The 20,537-nt window shown below is 41.6% G+C and overlaps 1 protein-coding gene across 2 annotated transcripts in view; it reads left to right on the top strand.

The window, feature by feature from the left end:
* LAMA1 (laminin subunit alpha 1) overlaps positions 1-19,500 on the top strand; it is a 161,869-nt gene extending 142,369 nt beyond the window's left edge. Inside the window, exons 52-63 of one of the 2 annotated variants that reach the window (XM_081078720.1) lie at positions 1,981-2,095; positions 2,287-2,457; positions 5,495-5,646; positions 6,334-6,519; positions 7,868-8,003; positions 9,404-9,516; positions 12,836-13,025; positions 13,575-13,733; positions 14,247-14,400; positions 15,602-15,735; positions 18,162-18,384; positions 18,996-19,500. In XM_081078720.1, coding sequence (XP_080934846.1) covers positions 1,981-2,095; positions 2,287-2,457; positions 5,495-5,646; positions 6,334-6,519; positions 7,868-8,003; positions 9,404-9,516; positions 12,836-13,025; positions 13,575-13,733; positions 14,247-14,400; positions 15,602-15,735; positions 18,162-18,384; positions 18,996-19,156 — 1,894 coding nt within the window. In that variant the 3' untranslated portion in view covers positions 19,157-19,500. Of the gene's footprint in view, positions 1-1,980; positions 2,096-2,286; positions 2,458-5,494; positions 5,647-6,333; positions 6,520-7,867; positions 8,004-9,403; positions 9,517-12,835; positions 13,026-13,574; positions 13,734-14,246; positions 14,401-15,601; positions 15,736-18,161; positions 18,385-18,995 lie in introns of those variants that run through there. The other variant, XR_013995283.1, reaches the window with a different exon arrangement.
* The last annotated feature ends 1,037 nt before the right edge of the window (positions 19,501-20,537 follow it).

Here is a 20,537-nt window from a genome sequence, read left to right as displayed (position 1 = left end):
TATGTGATTAGAATGAATAATAGATGTGAAAGTTGAAAGCCCAGCATCAGTAAGTTGGATGAAAGATGGCAGAGAAGATAGATAATAAAATCCTTTTATAATACTGATTCATGTGTAACTTTGTGATTTTAGTAATTTACATAAACTTTTTGTGGTTCATTGTCCTCAGTTTTATAATTTTCAATTGGAAAAATTAAGCTTTAACTTTTTCTTTTTTTTAGTTGTAGTTAAAAGGCGAGCAGTTAAGGCAAAATAGCTTCCAGGGAGTGGGATCATCAAATGTCCAAAGTGAGTCACCCAGCCCAGTTGTTTTCAAATGTATATTTGTAGCATTACGCCGCCTTCAGGATGAGGTCTTATCTAGAATTTTAATATATGGCACAGAAGTGCAGCTACTGCAGTTGCTATGGGTTAAACAATCTAGAATCCACTTTCCCTTGATCTCCATTCTCTTTGCCAGAAATATCTGAAAGTTCCAAGGAACCTGGTTTACAACCTCAGTCATGCCTCTGGTCTTGAAAATGAATACACTTAAACTTCTGGGAGTTCTTACCCCTCTGTCAAGACATAGCCACGACTGGAAGCCTGTCTCCCAATCCCTGATTCCAAATACCGTGTTTCCCCGAAAATAAGATCTAGCCAGATAATCAGCTCTAATGTGTCTTTTGGGGCAAAAATTAATATGAGACCCGGTATCACATTATATTATATATTATATATCAGATTTATATTATCATAAATATCATAAATATCATGTTTAATGTAAAAAGTGAGGTCTCCAAATATTGTAAATATCATATTTAATATATGATATATAATATATGACATAATATATTATATATAATATATGGAATATGATATATAATATATATTATATATAATGTAATATATATATAATATATTGTAATACTGGATCTTATATTAATTTTTGCCCCAAAAGACCCAATAGCGCTGATTGTCCGGCTAGGACTTATTTTCGGGGAAACACGGTATAACTCCCTCACATGGTGCAGGCAGGCTCCTGTAGCAACAGCTATGTCACAGTTCATTTGTGCTTTGCCATTGGAAAAAAGGAAAGAGCCCCCTTTCTAGGAAGACATCACAAATCATAGACTCATGCTAGAAGGGACTTGGGTATCATCAAGGCCAGCCTCCTCATCTACAATGGAAGAAACTGAGATCCAGAAAGTGTGAAATTTGCTCTAAATTTATGTAGTTCAGTGGTCCACAGCTCATTGTTCAACACAGGAAGAAAAATGAGATGTGACTCTAACAGGAGCCCGAGTTACTGCGATGTTCTCCTGTGACTAGCTGATGCTTAAGAGTATAACTTGGAGATGTTTAATAGTCTCTCTATTGTTGGAAATGAGACCCTGAGTACATTATGGTCTCACCCCTCTCATCACAGCAGTGTGGCAACTTCTATTAAGAAAACTGTGGTATTGACTTAGAGTCTAAGAAATAGAGTTTTGAATAACCGCAGACTTTACCAAATGCAATGATTTTCTACAGGACAAAGTTCAGGAATATGCAGTACGGACAACAGCCAATGACTTCTCCAGCCATGTGATCCTAGGAAATCATATTGCCTGCACTTGCCCTCATGGGAGCAAATGTTCTGCTCTACATGGAGACTACATTGTAGTCTCTGTGGTGTAATTTCCGTACGACAGTTCTCTGTCTTATAATTGGCCTGTGTTTTGGTATGTTTAAATTGTAATGACTATAATAATTTCCCATAAAATAGTAAACAATTTTATCCAGGTACTCATCTAAGTCATCAAATGCACTAAATTTGATCCTTCTCTTTAGTCCTAAGAAGAGCATTTTTTTGACCTGAAGTTCTCACCATCAATACCCTTCTTAGGAGGAGGCCTAGGCATTGCTGCAGAATGGAAACAGAGCTTCATAGGTCCATTTTCATGGCTTCTTTCAAAAATGGAATTCTAATCCCTGTTGCTGTCATGTCCTTCCCTACAGGAAAGGTGTCACCAGCAAAAGCTATGTGGGCTGTATCAAAAACCTAGAAATATCCAGATCAACCTTTGATTTACTCAGAAATTCCTATGGCGTGAGAAAAGGCTGTATACTGGAGGTAGGAAGCATTTTATTAATATTGGAATGAATTTCTATAAATGCCCACTGATTTATCCACACAATAAAGTAAGAAAATCTAAACCATTGGAGTGAGTAGGAAAGAGATGATGGGAACAGTTGGCAGTGACCCATGGGAGGTTCAGCACACAGGTGGACCTGACACTGCTTTTTTCTCTCCTTTGTGACCAGCCTATCCGAAGTGTTAGCTTCTTGAAAGGCAGCTACATTGAATTGCCACCCAAGTCTTTGTCACCAGAATCAGAATTGTTGGCGACATTTGCCACCATGAACAGCAGTGGCATCATCCTGGCTGCCCTTGGCAAGCACGGTGACCAGGAGGGTCATCGGCAGACTCATGGGGTGAGTAGCTCAAACACTAGAGAGCCACAGCTCGGGGGAAGGAAATGGCTTCAGGGAAAAAGTGGATGGAAAGTGACCTATTCATAAGCATTTATTGCTCATGGGCATGCATTTTTAGTAAGTAAAAGTGACTATTACTGAACTTCTTTCACTTAAGGAATCAGCGATTTCTTTGTATCTTTCTTCTCAGTAGCCATGTTCCTTGTCTGGCTACTGAGAAGAAAGATACTTGCTGTCTACCTCTAATTCTTTTTAAATTTATTCAGATAGTATATACTGAATTTTCTTCCACATGTTATGGTTGTTACTCTTCATTCTAAGGCTAAAACAGTCAGCCCTCAAATTCTATAGAGTTTTTGTAGCATACTGCTCCAGGAAGCAGGATTTTCTTTACCTATTATTATAGGATTGAAAGGAGCAGAAACAGAAATGTGGGCTCTGATAAGCACAGTAGAACAGCAGTAGGAGAAGAGAGAAAAGTTGATGGTTTTCCGTGTTTATATTCCATTTCAGTAGTGTAGGTGATATTTACCCTGTCCTCTGCTCAATCTTGTTATATCACGTAATTTGAAGAAACTTCACAAAATGCTAATATATTGTCTTAATGAAACAAAGGCAAGGCAGCTGCATTTGGTAGAGTATTATCCTCACTGTTCAAGATGCTTTACAGATATTGCTGTGTAATTGTCACAACTACTGTGCAGGGTGAATGCAGCTCCCTATATTTTGCTGAGGAAGAATGTGTGCAGAGAGCCCAGTAACCTGCCCAACTTCCCACAGCTGTTGTATATCAGAGCTAGGACTGAAATACCAGTCTGCACACCCCCAAATACCTCACCAACCACTTGGTGAAGGGTTAACAATGACAGATGAGTTTATGGACTCCACCAACCTTTTACTTTTTTTCATTTGAAGTACAATTCACATAGCATAAAAGTAACCCATTTAAAGTGAACAATTTAGTGACATTTAGAGCTTTCACAATGTTGTCAGGCCACCTCCTCGATCTACTTCCAAAACATTTTCATTACCCGAAATAAAAGCCTAGGCCATTAAGCAGCCACTCTCCGTTTCACCCTTTCCCTTCCCCTGGGAATCACCAACCTTCTTTCTGTCTGTGAATGAATTTATCTAGTCTGTATATTTCATGTAAATGGACTCACACTACATATGATCTTTAGTCTTTTACTCAGCGTGTATTCCAGGTTCATCCACTTTGTAGCATGCATCAGTACTTCTTTTTATGGCTGAATAATATTCCACTGTATGTACATAGTGTAATTTGTTTATATTAGTTCATTGATAAACACCTGGGGTTTCTGCTACCTTTCGGCTATTATGAATATAATGAATGCTATGAATATACACTGACAGATATTTTTTGAGTATTTGTTTTCATTTCCTTTGGGTATATACCTAGGAGTGGAATTGCTGGGTCATATACTAATTGTATATTAACTTTTTGAGGAACCATCAACTGTGTTCCTTCACCCATCTTAACAGGACCACTTGCAAATCAGAATTTGCTACTAAGTCAGCAAAAAGGAATGCTGTCACCTAATGCTAACAAGAGTATTGTGAAACAAATTCCCGTTCTGCTGGTGAACCTCTTTTCGGTACTGCCCAAAAAGTTTTAAGGGCTTTAAACATTTTCAAACTCTCTAATTCTTTAATCCCACTTTTGCAAACATTAGAAAGAATTTCACAGGCAAAAAAAGTTAAATGTTCATTATATATGATCATAAAAATTGTATATGAACTTCCTAAATTTTTAATAATAAAGAAGTAGATCCCACAATGAGATATCACCTCATACCTGTCAGAATAGCTGTCATCCAAAAGACAAGAAACAAAAAGTGTTGGAGAGGCTGTTGAGAAAAGGGAACCCTTCTGCACTCTTGGTGGGGATTTAAATTGGTGTAGCCTCTATGGAAAATAGTATGAAAGTTTCTGAAAAAAATTAAAAATAGAACTATAGTATGATCCAGCAGTTCTACTCCTGGGTATATTTCTGAAGGAAATAAAACCACTATCTGGAAGAGATATCTGCACCATGTTCCTTGCAGCATTATTTGTAATAGCCAAGACATGGAAACAACCAAAGTGTCCATCAATAGATGAATGGATAAAGAAAATTGTATGTATATATTATATTACATTACATTAAATTAACCTGGTCTTATAGTAAAATAAAACCCGGTCTTATATTAATTTTTGCTCCAAAAGATGCATTAGAGCTGATTGTCCGGCTAGGTCTTATTTTCAGGGAAACACGGTATATTTCAGTCATAAAAAAAAAGAAGGAAATCCTATCATTTGCAATAACATGGACCCTAAGGGAATTATGCTGAGTAAAATAAGACACAGAAATACAAATATTGTATGAGCTCATAGAAACAAAGAACAGATTGGTGGTTGCCAGAGGTGGGGCAGGGGAGAGCAGGGTGGGAAATGGGTGAAGGTGGTCAAAAGGTACAAACTTCCAGTTGTAAGACAAATAAGTTCTGGGAATGTACAACATTGTGACTATAGTTAACAATACTGTATTGTATATTTGAAAATTGCTAAGAGAGTACATCTTAAAGTTCTCATCACAATAAAATTTGTAACTATGTGAAGTGATGGATGTTAACTAAACTATTGTAATCATTTTGCAGTATATACATATATCAAATCATCATGTTGAACACTGTAAACTGATACAATGTTATATGTGCATTATATCTCAATAACACTGGAAAAACAACGCAAATGTACCTATTTGTTGGTACATAATGTGGCAATAAATAATAATAATGAAGACTGTGGAAATGGAAATCTTTGATATGATTAGTGATAATAGCCTAATAGAGAATGTAAAATATAAATAGAGATTAGAAAGTAATATACAAAATTTAAAATACTTGTTTTAGACAGTGATATTCTTAATTAATTGCTTATCTGGTGTTACTATTCCCACATTATCTTCATAAGATGGTTACTTTTAGAATCACATAGTAATGTTTTTTCTGTGGAATTCTCTGTGCAATCTTCCCAGCCCTTCTTTTCCATCCTGCTGATTGAAGGCCACGTGGAAGTGCATGTCAATTTTGGGAATGGAATGAGCCTGAGAAGAGCTCTCCTGCATGCTCCCACGGGCACGTATGCCGATGGACAAGAGCATTCTGTCTCCTTGATAAGGAGCGGGAGGTATTTGTGTAACTAGGGCACGGTGACCTCACAGAGGTTCCCCAAGTAGGAACTTGTTAAGGTGCTCTTTGTATGAATGATCCAGACGATTGCTATGACATCATTAGCAGTTAGCGATCTTACAGTCCAAAATAATTCTAAAACCTTGCTAGAATACTTCCTTGTGAGTTAATTTCACTGCTTTGTAATAAGATATTTGCAGAATTTTCTTAATTGAACAACCTTAACTCTGCCCTTTTCGGAGGCCTAGTATAAATTGTCTTTATATCAGATTAATTCTGTGGGAAATCACATTATAGTTTAGTAAATAGCATTATATTAACACGAAATAATAAATGGTAAAATAGTAGATAGTAACAGTAAGTAGTAAAACGTCAACATTTCTGTATATTTTAAAAGCACACTGAACATTTTATTACAGGTAAAGAAGTAAAAGAAAAATACCTTCCAAAAAGCAATTGATCTCAATAATATTTAATAAAATTCCATTCATTTTTGGAGAATGTTCAATTGTAGGTTTTAATTTTCAAGATTCACCTATTTAGTCACATATAATGTCATGTTAAAATTTATCTCCAGGGAATTTTTGTTGTTCAATAAGTACATGTGGAATTACATGTTAAAAGGGACAGTTATGTTTTATTATATTTAGAAGATTTTCTTTCATTTTCTCCTTTGACCTTTTAGAATTATCACCGTCCAATTGGATGAGACAAATCCTATAGAAATGAAGTTGGGCCCATCAGTGGAAAGCGTGACAATAAATGTGTCGAAACTGTACATAGGGGGCATTCCAGAGGGTGAGGAGACATCTATGCTCAAGATGGGAAGATCGTTCCATGGCTGTATCAGAAACCTCATCTTTAACATGGAGTGAGTACAACTGTGCTCTCAGCATGTTTTTGCACTTCCTGATCTTTTAATGCTGAGTACTGATACTAATCTGCAATCTAATATTGCTGTTTGACATTACCTAAAATTCTACAAGCTTCTGAAGCGAACCGCGTTGTTCTATCATGCAAGTCTCCCAAATGGATTTTATTGGATTAGAATGATGGATAGATCTGGTCATCACACATTAAAAAAAAATAATTGAACATGAGGTCCACAGGACTATCAGTAAACAGCAGAGGTCAAATACATTGTTGGCATACATTTAAGAGAATGTAGAGATTTTGTGATGCGAGTTTCTGATTGTCTTAAGCTCATTGCATTAAAGGAGCCTTTACAACCGGGCTACTTGCAGTTTCAGCATACTGATGACTCTTTCTAAAACAGTTACTGTTTAATTAAGAACTGGAAGTCTCCATCCCCTGTGTGGAACTCATGATGGACAAGAGAATTAACATGTGCCCATGGGTATTTAGTTCCTCCTTACTGATCCTCAGCCAGTGGTCAGTGTGCTGATGGGACAGAAGCCATGCTTTGACCTGGGCAAACCAGAATCTGCACCGGACCAGCTAAATGCGCACTGAGCATCAAGAGACTGGAGTTCCCCTCTTGACTTGCCTTGTGATCTTGATCAAGGACTTGGATCTTTCATGGTCTCAATATCCTTTGTGAAAGAACCTCTTAGGAGTCCTTGAAATTTGCAAGAATAAAATGCTGCATTGGATTTCAACACAGAAATAATATCAGACCCTAGGTTTAGTTATGTGTACACTTGATACATTTATTCACCCAATTGTCTTTTTATTAATAAGTTGATTAAGCATCTTTATGTTCCTGAAAGTTGTGATGCTGAGAACTCAATAGGGCAGAAATGTTTCTGTGCTGTTCATAGCCATGTCCTCAGAAAGTGCCAATAGGGGGTATGTGGACAGGGGACATGTTGCAAGGGTTTCTGGGTAAAAGGACTTATGACAACTGTCCTGAGACAACTATTCATGACTTCCTGGGAGAGGGAAACCACTAAGAAAGAATCAGTGTTTAATTGAGACTACTGTGCAGTGCTCTGAGAGCCTGACCCAGAATTTGTCCCTGAGGCAATCCAATCAAGGCTGCAGGAGGAGGGGATGACACGGGAGACAACTCTTGAAGGATGCTTAGGAATGGCCAGGTGGACCACATGGGGATGGGCTAAGGGGGCGGGGGGGCAGGCAGAAGAATCAAACAAAACAATATGTGAGAGAGGATATGTGGACTCTAGAAAGATGGCATTGGTTCATATATTGGTTTGTCATATCTTAATTAATTTCGAAAATGCTTTGTTTGTATCCAGGCTTTTGGATTTCACTCGTGCAGTTGGCTATGAACAAGTGGACTTGGACACCTGCTTGCTTTCAGAAAGGTCTAAGCTGGCTCTTCATGGAGAGGATGGCAAGCTCCCACCAGAGCCCCAGCCTTTACCAAGTCCAGTAAGAGGGGTTTTTATTCATTATACCAGTGAGATCCAGTCAGAAAATAAGAGTGCGGCCCAGAGGAAATTAAAATGGGGGCCTCGTTGCAAAAGTGTTGGGAAAGCTAACTGGGTACCCTGGAGCCGTGACACAAAGGGAGGGGGTTGGTGCCATCTGAGCCTGGGAGCCAGGGATGCTGAAGGAGTGAGTCTTGTGGTGGACACAGAAGCACAGAGAAGACAGACCCTTCCAGGGAGGCCACTTGCAACTGGAAGGGAGGGAGAAACTCTCCAGCTTCTTCCATCCACCCACCTTGGACTCTCCCAGCACTGCCTCCCATTGGCAGAACCAGCTGGAAGCCCCTTTGGAAAAGTTCTGGGGTCATCCCTGTGATAAAAGCAGAGCAGGAGCAGGGTGGGGAATGGCCCTCTGAGCAAACTCACAGATGACGTGGCAGTTTACAGAGTGCAGGATAGAACACGCAGGCACCTCATTTGGCTGCCACACAGCAAGCTCTCAGGCAGTTTCTATAAGGACTCATGATCACTTTGGTGGATTTAGTCAGAAACATGAAAATAAGTACTGAATATAAGCCATTGTACATATCATTGTTGCTTAAAAAAAGGATTTGATTCATCTAGGTAAAGCTAGTTTTTACCAAATATTTTTAATGGCAGTCATTGTTTTCATTTTCTTTTCCCTTTTCCGATTTCTCCATTTTCTTGGTTGAAGCCATACACTCTAATTATTTAAATGATGCGCGATTACGTGAAAAGCAGTTCCTTCCAAGCAGGGCCAGTCTTTGAGTTCAGGACAGCTTTCTGGAGCATCTGCCCAGCCCGAGCCAGAAAACTGGGTCTGAAGCCTCACCTGGTTTGCAGTCAATGTGTGGAGGGCGCTGCCGGGCAGCTGCTGGTGCCTGACCACCGTCTCTGGCTCCTCACATTCTGCCCAGGGGGTTCTGGGAGCCCCTTCCAGCCTGGCTCCTCTTGGCTGCACCTTCTCCTGTCCATGAGGAATTAGACGTCAAACTTGGAGGCCCTGCTAGGCCTGTCATCTGTGCACACTTCTAGTGTCCCCGTGCGTGTGCTGTGGCTGTCCTGCATCAGCCGATATCCTCAGGCCCTTTGGGGTCAGGGGTGTCAGGAGGAGGGAACCCTTGTCACTTAGGCCTAATGAAATTTAAGTCAACTTGAGTGGGAGTGAGGTGAGAGATGCTCTAATTGCTTTCTCGGAGAGATAAAGGGCTGGCAAGTAAGTTATTTAAAGCAAAGAAGATTAAGCCAGTGCAAACATGTATTTGTAGTCGTTGGTGTTCTGATATGATTGCTTCTGAGATGTTTTCTTCATGGAAAAATGTGCCCGTGTTAGTGGGGGTCCTGGCAGTGTGGCTGAGTGTCCGTGTGCATTTCTTACAGCATCTGTGTGCCATGGATGGAGCCCCAGAGTATGTCCCCAACGCACACCAGTTTGGTCTCGTGCAAAGCAGCCATTTTGTCCTGCCTTTCAATCAGCTGGCTGTTAGAAAGAGGTAGGCATTGTTCTGAAGTCTTTATGAGGTGTTCCATTCCTAGATGAATCAGGAAGGTATTCTTCAGCAATGGGTCTTTTCCAGAAGCAGCTATTTCTATTTTATTATGGAGTGCTTGCCTGGCAACCAAGTGGTAGCAGTGAGAAGGCAACCAGATAGAAATGCAGCCTTTATGCAAATCAGATGTTCACACCGTGATCAAGTGGGGTTCCTGTGGGTTGTCTTCACCCCTTTTAGATGATGGCTGGTTACTGCCTCTCTGTGTGTGTAGGAAACATGGAGGTATCTGTATAAATAATTCCTACATTTATTATCATCTAGTCTTTCAACCCCATTCCACTGTAAGCAGTCACTAATCTGATGCGATTGTCTACCCAAACTCTTTCACTGTGCCCTCCCCCACAAATTCCTGGGGCCACACTCACACCAGTCTGCATATGCCCTCTGGCCCTCACACCTGCCTGTCCCCAGGACCCTTATTAAGGGACGCCAGCTCACATCCCACGATCTCAAGGCCTGAGGCAGGCTGACGTTCCTCTGACACCCCATCCTTCGTTTCTCCTCTAATCTCCAGCTCATCTGAAGTTCATGCCTCCAGACTCTGCTACACCCCGCACCCCTTGTTGCTGCCCTCTCTGACCGCTACCCCATCACTGTCTTTTTTCTACCACTCCTTCCATCATTCTCCAGGAATTCACAGCCACCCAACACTTGACCTTTCAAGTCCTTTGGCTCCAATCTGTCAAAGGTCTTTTCCTCCTTTCTCCGCAGCTACCCTCGCCCCACAGTCATACCCTTGCCTGCTTCATAGGTATCCATCCCGCCTCCTAACACTGTACTTTAAGCATCCTATGAACCGACGTCTTCCTCATCTCTACTCTGTTACTCCCCACTCCCGCAGTTCCTCCTCTACATCAACACGTCTAAGCCCTCGTGATTCTCATGATCATCATCCCCTTCTCTAGCCCCGAAGCACCGTTGATCCCCTACTCAGATAGGTTGGGTGCTATTATTACACCTGTTCCTTTGCAAACTCCCGTGATGCTCTCGTCTCTTCTACCGTGACCACAGGTAAAACCCACACTTGGCCTAAATCCGTGCCAGAACCCAAGCTGGTGGACAAGGCTGCGGAAATGCATTATATTTTTCCTACGTGTTTGACGTTGAAGTCATGGCCACGAATCTCAGATAAAAACCTCCAGAATACATGAGGAGCCAATATATTTCTCAAATATGTTCACTATTTTTTATTGTTCATAGCTTCTCCTCTGATTTCAAAACTCTGTACGTCCCATAGCCTCTCTTCACGCCCCAGCTGATGACCGGCCTCATTGAAAAGAGAGAACTCCTTCATCTGTCCACTACCAAAAAGAGCAACCCCTGCCTTTGTCCCCATTTCTCTACTTCTTCCCCTGCCACCATGGAGGAAGGGTCCTGTTCGCCCTCTTGCTTGCCTTCTGGAGTCCGTCACCGCTCTCCTCCCCAGCATATCAGCAATATCCCTTTATCCCTCTTTTATTCGTGATTCCCACCAGCACACATACAGAATCAGGAGCAAACACTTGTGCCAGAGACTGTCTCGGTATTGTACACATGTACCCTAACTTAGTCTCATACTGATCCTATGAGGAAGGTTATAGTATCTTCATTTTATAGACAAAGAAGTTGAGGCACGTGGAAGTTAAGTCATCTGCTCAGAGTCACACAGAAGAGCTTAAACTTAAACCCAGGCACTGACCTGTGTCTATGCTTATAACACTATCTCTCTCGTAGTTTCTAACTTTTAAAACAAACTTTCCAGGAGACCACACACACACACACACAATATCCTGGCTCTGTTGCACAGTAAAACTTCTTGAGTTGCTTTATGTGGCTGTCTGCCTTTCCTCACCTTTCATCCCTTCTCCTACCTACCCCGGCAGCCTCCCCTCCCTCCTTGGTTGCTCTTGCCAGAGTCATCCAAGACCTGCTGTGGCCACGTCCCATCCCAGGGTGCCCTCTCTGCTGGGCCCTCAGCAGTATCATACCCACTTGGCCACTCGACTTCCTTGGCCCTCGCTCTCCTGATTTCCTGCTCTCTCCCTGTCCACCCCTGCTCAGTCTCTTCTGCTGGCTCCTCCTCCATCAGAGAAGGCCCAGGGCCTCCTCCACATATTCTCCAATAGTGGCCTTCTAGATTCCAACGACTTTGAAATACTATTTGAACCAACACCCACGTCTCTAGCCCTGACCTCCACTTAGAATCAGGAGCTGTATAACCAACTGGCTACTTGACATCTCCATGTGGATTGGGACAGGCTCCTCCACCTCAAAACACCAAAAGAAAATGAACAATTTTCCCCAACCCTGCTCTTTTTCATGTCTACAGACATCACCACCATTCACCTGGTTGCCCAAGGCCCAGAGATTATTTTCTGTCTTTTACTCTCCAAATTCAGTCTAGCTGCAAGTCCTATTGCTTCTTCCTCCAGAACGTTTCGTGAATTAGTTCACCTTCCTCGCATCCCCCACCACCACCCTGCTCTAAGTCACCACCCAGACTCTATGGACTGTTTAACAGCTCCCTGCCTGACGCCTGCTGTCACCCTGTCCCCTCCTGATTTGTTCTTCACATCAGAGGTTTCTTTTAAGATATAAGTCATGCCCACTCTCCTCCTTAAAACCCTCCTTTGACTTTCACTGCACTTAAAATCAAATACTGCCTTCCAGAGCCCCTCATCCATGAGGATGGAGCCACACCCTCATTTCCTGTCCCTGTGTGCTTCAGTGATGTCATGCTTCCTTCTGTGGGAGGACACCTAGATGCAACCATCCCTCCACCCCTACGTGGCGCCATCTCCCACATGGCCCCGGTTCAGGATTCCTGGCTGTCCACCATGACCAAGCCCATCGTTTAAACATACTCTGTACTGTCTGAAAACAAAATGCAGGCCTTTCCTTCAGCCTCTGTGGGGCTTGCTCCTGTCTGTCCTTCAGATTTCAGCGGACATACCTACTTTCAGAGTTGCCTGCCTGACTACTTCATGTACCACCACTGACCTGCTCACGACCCAATTTTAACTCTGGTGTATATCTGGTATTAGCTTTACCTTCCCTTTGTTCACGGCTTTAGCATCCACTCCTAGGACAGTTCCTGGCAGATGAAGGGACACAGTAACCATTAGCTGAGTGAATGGATAGGTAAATGAATGACTCTATCTCCTGACATGGCAAACGTAAATGTTGAAATAATTATTGGGTCCTCTCTTTGAGGTTATTTTCTAAAAGCAAACGTTCAAGCTTTCTCCTTTCTGAGGGCTGCGCTCTTATTTTTCTGCAGGCTCTCGGTTCAGCTAAGTATCCGAACGCTTGCCTCCAGTGGGCTGATTTACTACGTGGCTCACCAGAACCAGGTGGACTACGCCACACTCCAGCTGCACGGGGGCCACCTCCACTTCCTGTTTGATCTTGGGAAAGGCAGAACAAAGGTCTCTCACCCTGCGCTGCTCAGTGATGGCAAGTGGCACACGGTACGCTTTCGGGAAGCTTCTGGTCACGCCTTCAGAGTTTTGTCCCATCTGTCCCAGGTGTCCACTGCGCTTCACTGCAGTGAAATTTTCCCTTTGATTTCTGCTCGCTGACTGTCTGGTTTCTCCCCTATGGAACGTAAGCTCCTTACAGACAGGGACCTTTTCTTCTTCCTGGAATATCCCCAGAGCCTACCTCATAGGCAGTCAGCACTCACTGGTGGAGTGAATGAAAAGTACCAGAAACTCTCTCGACTTGATGAGAAGTAAATGAAGCTCATCCATGGTGTGGATGGGCCAAACCTGAAAGCATGGCATTTGCTTTCTTATCACTAAGACTCTGGAGCGCTTTCTGCTCTGAAGCACCATTGCCGGTGCCTGCTTCCGGTCTTCTGCCAGACTCAGTTCCTTCTCACCACCGGCTGTGTAAAACTCTGGGCCATCCCTTAGGATGCATTCAGGGTATTACAGCCATAATGAACAGAGTTGCAAAAAACATTATCAAAATTTTCTGATTCCTTAAAAATCATTGATGTTTTCATTTTGCTCTAGGTCAAGACAGAGTACTTTAAAAGGAAGGGCTTCGTGGTGGTTGATGGCCAGGAGTCCCCCATGGTGACCACAGTGGGAGATGGCACCACATTGGATGTGGAAGGGAAATTGTACCTGGGAGGCCTCCCCTCCCATTACAGGGCCAGGAACATTGGAAATGTAAGCAGCATTTTCGGTATGGGGCCCACTTTACCTTATTGTGGTAGTGTTTATTTTGTAGAGGAACATGTTTATATTTAAATTACCTTGTTTGGACCTGGGGCGTGGCTGCAAGATGCAAACTTTTCGAACCTCATCCCTAGATTGTGTGCTGAGGTTTCCCCTTGAAGCCTGACCAGCCTTTCCCACCTGTTAATTAGTGAACATTTCTCTTTCCACAACCCCTTAGCCCCAGTACAGTTCAGGAAAGTCCATGGAATTTGTATTTGCAGATTAGAAAGCTCCTCATTCTTGATTTCCATAATATTTAATCAAAAAAATGAGAAACACATTTATGGCATTATTAGCAAAGGTACTCATATAGTAGCATTAAGTTAGGCATTTATGTGCAGTATTGCGGCAATTAGATTTTAAAAACCCAAAGATAGTGTTTTAATGTGTTTTGTTGAAGTACAGGAAAAAACTGCTCTTGGTTCTATTCATCACCATCCGTTCTCACATTACTTGACTTAGATCACCCACAGCATCCCCGCTTGCATTGGGGAGGTGACGGTCAACAGCAAACAGCTGGACAAGGGCAGCCCAGTGTCTGCATTTGCAGTAACCAGGTGCTATGCAGAGGCCCAGGAAGGAACTTACTTTGAAGGAAGTGGATATGCAGCTCTTGGTATGTATGATCAACAATCTCAAAGAAATCTTTGGGATTCACCTGCACGCTAAGAGGATATGGAGCCAAGAATTACATGATGGGACAGGACACACTGGACAAGGCTGCAGCAAGACCACATTTAGTGAAGTGTTCCTGTTTATTCTGATTTCTCAGCTTCTAATGTACAAGGCTTCTCAGCTTTTGTGCCATCCAGATGGCCTGACAAAGGCTTCCTCCCCCCAGAGTCGGTGCAACTCCTGGCAGAGGGTAACGTGCAGGTTTAATCTCTACCCTCCCTAAATTTATGTAAGGAATGCTGTCACTGTCCAAGTTAATAAAGACCTTTGAATGAAAAATCAGCAGCATGGAATATCCAGATGAGCCAGCCAAATAAATGCAAGTCATATTTGATAAAGAAATTAACTCTACTTAGAATATTGAAAATATTAACCAAAGAGAAGTAGAGGAATTTAAATCTGTACATTGCCTTAGAATAAAAATTCTTCAAGGTTTAGAACTCGCCCTTCAAATGTACCTGACATTCCCTCCCCATTTTAGATAACTGATTTTCCAGTCGGGAGGGAGGGAGAAGATATGTAGCACACATCTCTCCTTCATTCTTCCAAACTCTGGTAACACCACCTTCTCCCATTTTCCTTTCAGCCCTGGGTATGGTAAGAACTGCCTGCTATTGCTAATATCCACAATTTATCTCAGCTTTTTAAATTACCTGAATAAAAAATCTGTTCAATTAAATACCCACTTTTTTAAAAACTTAGTGTGGAGTCTGACTAATATACTCAGTAAATGAGGACATACCCAGTATGTAGACATTGGGAAAACAGAGTATTTCTGAATAAATAAATAAATGATGAAGGGATTTTATTGGATCAAATCCCTTTTGCTTTTTTTCCTATTTGGCTCTAGATTAGAGGATGGGCCTGCCTTGGCCCTAGTCTGGCTTAGCCCCCAATTGTGTGTCTTCTTTAAAAATGTCACTTCATTTTACAGATGTGCAAGCTAAGGCTCAGAGGTTAGAGGTAACTTGCTGGTGGGGATGGAGCTGGATCCAGAAAAAGCGCTGGAGCCAGGTCTCCTGAATCTCTCTCAGTCAGGAGCAAAAGTGCACAGCCCGCCCAGCCCAAGGCCTCTCTGAGCCTGAGCCTTCCTGGGCGGCCAAAGCCCACCCCTAACTCGAGGGTCTCCTTGTGTTTTCCAGTCAAAGAAGGCTACAAAGTCCGATCAGATGTGAACATCACACTGGAGTTTCGTACCTCCTCAGAGAATGGCGTCCTCCTGGGGATTAGCAGCGCCAAAGTGGATGCCATTGGATTAGAGATTGTGAATGGCAAGGTAGGTGCTTCATCTCAATGGGGTTGCCCCTCACCCCTGGGTCAGAGACAGAGCAGTTGAGAGATACTTAGGTCCAAATTTCTAATTATCCACTTTAATGGAATGGAGAAAAGGTTCAGTTAATATTAAAAAATAGGTAATCCTAAAAAGCTTTGTAAAAATAACTTCTTTTATAATTCTGAAGTTAAATTCAAAGCAAAATTAACAACTACAATACAAAGAACTTTTTTTCCTGAGCCATCTTAAAGTAAGTTGCTGACCTGATGCCCCGTTTTCCCTAACATTTGTAAACTTTTTTATTTAGAAATAATTATAGATTCGTAGGAAGTTGCCATGAAATGTACAGGGAGGTCCTCATGCACTCTTCACCTAGGCTTCTCTGGTGTTAGTGTCTCGCATAACTAATAAGTACATCAAATCCATGAAATTGACATTGGCACAATCCACTAAGTTTAAGTTATGCTACTTATACACGTATGTGTGTGTAGCTCTATCCAATTTTATTACATGTGTAGCTTCACGTCACCACCACCACAGTCAAGACACTTAATTGTACCATTACCACACGCTGTCTTGTGCTAACCCCTCTAGTTTTCTCCCCCTGCATCCTAACCCAGGCAATCTCTAATCTGTTCTCCATCTCTCTGTTATTTCAGGAGTTTTATACAAATGAAATCATGCAGTACATGTCCTCTTGAGATTGGCTTTCCAACTCAGCCTCATTTCCTGGTGGTTCACCTAGGTTTTTGCATGTATCAATAGTTCATTTCTTTTTATTGTAGAGTATTCCATGAGATAGATGTACCACAGTCTAGTTTTTTTAATGCAAAAAATGTAATTTTTTTCCCTCTATAACTATTCCGTTACTGCTTTTCAGGTTCAAGTCCTTCTTGTGTTGGGAACAAAATGAACTCAACAATTAAGCAGACGTCTCTTCTGCTTTAAAATGGCCTCCTTCAGAGGTTCTTCCAGTTCTCATTCTCTTTCCTGTCTCGTTTGGGGCCATCTGAATGCATCTTATTTGCAAGGTTTGGGGGAAAAGAGTCTTAATTGTCCTTTTTCTTTTCTGTGGGCTGTCTCCTGACAGCAGTGAGTATAACTCAACTTCCTGATCTTCAGACACAGCCTGTCTTTTGTGCACTTGGTCAGTTGTCCCTGGCTGGTTGTAAGGAGCAGTCTGAAGTTTCAGTGCATGGGGACTCCTCCTGGAGATTTGGCCAATGTCCTTTGCAGATCAGGCTTCCATCCCAGCTGTCATGGGCACTGCTGCCTCTCCATCGTCAGTCACCTTCCTATCCCCCAGACTTGGTAATGTCTGCTCTGCCATCACAAGCCATGGGGCATCAGAGTGGTGGTTTTTCAAGACCTCTCTCTACCTCACTGCACTTTGCCACCATTCCCACTACACTGTGATCAGCTCATGTAGTTTTGGGACTAAGATGCTTCACTCTTCCTGATACTGCCTCCTGGAAGGCAAAGAATAAGTTTCTGTGCTCTAGATTCCCCCAGACTTCTTTGCTTGTTTCCAGTATTTCTCTACTTACTCCTCACAGGGTTTTTGGTTCCCCGGAGATCCTAGAATGAGGGTGGGGAGAATATAAGAAAATCATAGGACCACTTGCCCTTCACCTCTTCTCCCCACTTACCTCATCTTCATGTAGAAACAAAATTGTCTCTACATCATATTGCTGCCTCTCTACACTGTGGCTTATAACCAACTTTTTTCCTCATCTGCACTTCAAAAGAATTATGACAAATTGTGTATCCATTTGCACATTTTTATGTGACATCTGAAAAATGTTATCAGAAGTATAATAGTTGCAAAAAATGTAATTTCTGATGTATATTTTACCACTATTGTTGGCTTATTATTTAATGTTTCTTTTAAAACATTCTTAGTGGTAGCCCAAGGGTTTATAATATACATATATCTTTAATTTGTCACAGGCCACCTTGACATAACACTGAGTAACTTTACATACAGCATAAGAACCTTACAGCAGTATACTTACAATTCTTCCCTCCCATCTTTTGTGTGCTACCACTCGCTGTGGTAGAGCACCTATAGTTTGTCAGAAGGGAGTTAATCAATGTTCTTTCATAGGTGTTAGCAACTGCTATGAACCTCCCCCCTCAGTAAACGCATCAGTTCCTGCTTTGAGAACACAGCGCTAAGACAGTGTTCAGGCTTGTACCTATGGGAGGTGGGCATTTGCCCTGTCTGAAATTCCAGGGGTAAGACAGCATCTGAATCCTTTAAGAGGCTATTTTTCATAACAATTGTTTTTTATAGTTTGCTCTCCCTTTTGGCAGAATACTGGGATTTTATCCACTCCAAGCACATCATGTAAATGGAGTGTGTTCCTTAAATATGAAAAAACTCACCAAGATATGTATCTCTGTGCTTGTGCCTGTTGTTTATCTAGCTCTTGTTTCATGTTAACAACGGTGCTGGTAGGATAACGGCCATGTATGAGCCCAAAGCCACCAACAGTCTCTGTGATGGAACATGGCACACCCTGCAAGCTCACAAGAGCAAACACCGTGTGGTTCTGATCGTCGATGGGAATGCCGTTCATGCCGAGAGTCCACACACCCAGTCCACCTCAGTGGACACCAATAATCCCATTTATGTCGGCGGCTATCCTGGTACGTCTGGATGTCTGCTCTGCATATTCACTTTGAAGTGGCATTGTCACTGGTTCAAGTATTAGTTTAGGTGGATATGGAATAGGGAGTAAGAAAAATACATGGTTTGAGTGACAAACCCTTTACCATTTTAGAAAGACGATTTCAAAAACCTAGGAATTCTTTGGAAAAATTAAAATAATCTACACTTGTAAGTTGATCATTAGGTAAGACTCTAAGAATATTAGGTGTGATGTAAAGTAATCTGGGTGACTTAACTGAGATAAATCACCTTAGATATCTCCCAGAAAAGGGAATCATTTTGGGGTGGGTAATCATTTCAGACGACAAACATGTCTCTTGACCTCTCACATTGGTTTCAGGTTAGAATTACGCATTTTCAGATGTTCCAAATAATTGTTACAAATGATAATAAAATGAATATCTTTTAAGATTTTTAAAGTCACAATTATGCCTTACAATTATTGCATAATTAAAAGTTTGACTTACATTATTATCGAAGCCACACATGTGGGACAATCGTATTGTCATTTTGAAATTATTTTTGTTCCTATTGTGCTGTCCAAGTCATTTAACAAAATTAAGCAAGACTTCTCTTCTTTCCTAAACAGCTGATGTAAAGCAAAACTGCCTGAGCAGCCAGACTTCCTTCCGGGGGTGTTTGAGAAAGCTCACTCTGGCTAAGGGCCCTCAAGTACAATCCTATGACTTCAGCAGAGCTTTTGACCTGCAGGGAGTTTTCCCTCATTCCTGTCCTGGGACTGAGCCCTGAACTTCAGGGAAACTCCTCAACTGGGAATCATTGCTTATATTTTCAAGAGAATTATTTTGTTTATTAAAATCTCTTCAGTTCAGATTTCATTTCCAACTCAGGTTCAGTGTTTGCACAGAGAGATTTTGTGTTATGTTAAACTAAAACTACATGTACAACAAATACCTCTATTAAATAGTTTAAAATGTCCATTGAATTCATTGGCTCCCTTTTTGAAGTTTTTCAATGAATCTTTGTAAATATTGAATATTCTGTTAATTACTTGACAGTATTTCATGTTTTGCATTTTGAGCTTTTAGAAATAAAATATCACTACACACTATAATAAACTAGAGCAGAGAATGAATACTTTCCTTTCTTCCTAATAATGTTAAGCTCTGATTTCTACAACAGACAAGCAATGCAATTGTTGCTGTCCAGCAGAGGTCACCAGCTGTTTATCACAGAAGCCTTTATCACAGAAGGCTCCAGGGAGTCAGAGGGGACAAAGGGAGAAAAGGAAGGAAATGGATATATCCTTGTTCTGTCAGGACATTTTTTGTGCAGCACACACACACACACACACAAAAATAATAACAACAATAACAAAAATCTACAACTAATTAGCTCTTGTTATATTGTCAATTTTATTTTCACCCCTTGGAATAAGACAGTTTTCCTTGATCAACTACTTTTTCTGCAAGAATGTGTGTAATTTCAAAGGAGGGAAAATTTAAAAGCTACACGTATATTCTTCTAATGAAATAGAAGTTTTAAACCCAGATTTCTGAACTTGCATTTAGTCCCCCACAATAGGCCAAAACAGCTGCTCTCCCAGGTGCTTCAGAAAAATGATTTCATTTTTCAAAAGCTTACTTGAAGAGAGCGCTCTCCCTCTCTTATCAATGACCTACTTTTCCAGTAAGGAAGGTGATCGATTCAATTTCTATTTGTGTGAGATTTTAATTTGATAAATAAGAAACTCGGGTCCTGGTCCCTGTCCCTCTTCTGTGCCTTGCTCATGTTTCTAAACCCTCGTGGAGATCTGCACCTCCTGGCTGATGTCTCTGAAATTTGTAGTTCTTTCCGAATTAAATGTCTGCATGAAGATATTAGAGAAAGGTAGCAGCTAAAGTGGAATGCTGATTGTTGTTTAGCACCTGGCAATTTTAGGAATGCAGACTCCTTCAGTCTAAAGGCAGCCATTGGGAAGCTGGGTTGGGAAAGGGGCATTTGCATCTCAGTAGTGAAAATGCACAAGGACGGGGCCTCACTGTACTTTGGGTGGCCTTTCAGTTAGTGTTTCTATGGAAACCATCTACAGTGGGAGATGACAACTCAGACATTCTAGACTTTGGTCCACCATGTTGGGTGAGAACGCGGTCCAAACCAGGACTGAGAG

This window comes from Rhinolophus hipposideros (assembly GCF_964194185.1).
Source record: "Rhinolophus hipposideros genome assembly, chromosome: 17".
NCBI classification, from domain to species: domain Eukaryota; kingdom Metazoa; phylum Chordata; class Mammalia; order Chiroptera; family Rhinolophidae; genus Rhinolophus; species Rhinolophus hipposideros.
Note: the sequence above shows the minus strand (reverse complement) of the source record. Positions and strands in the feature narration are given on the sequence as shown.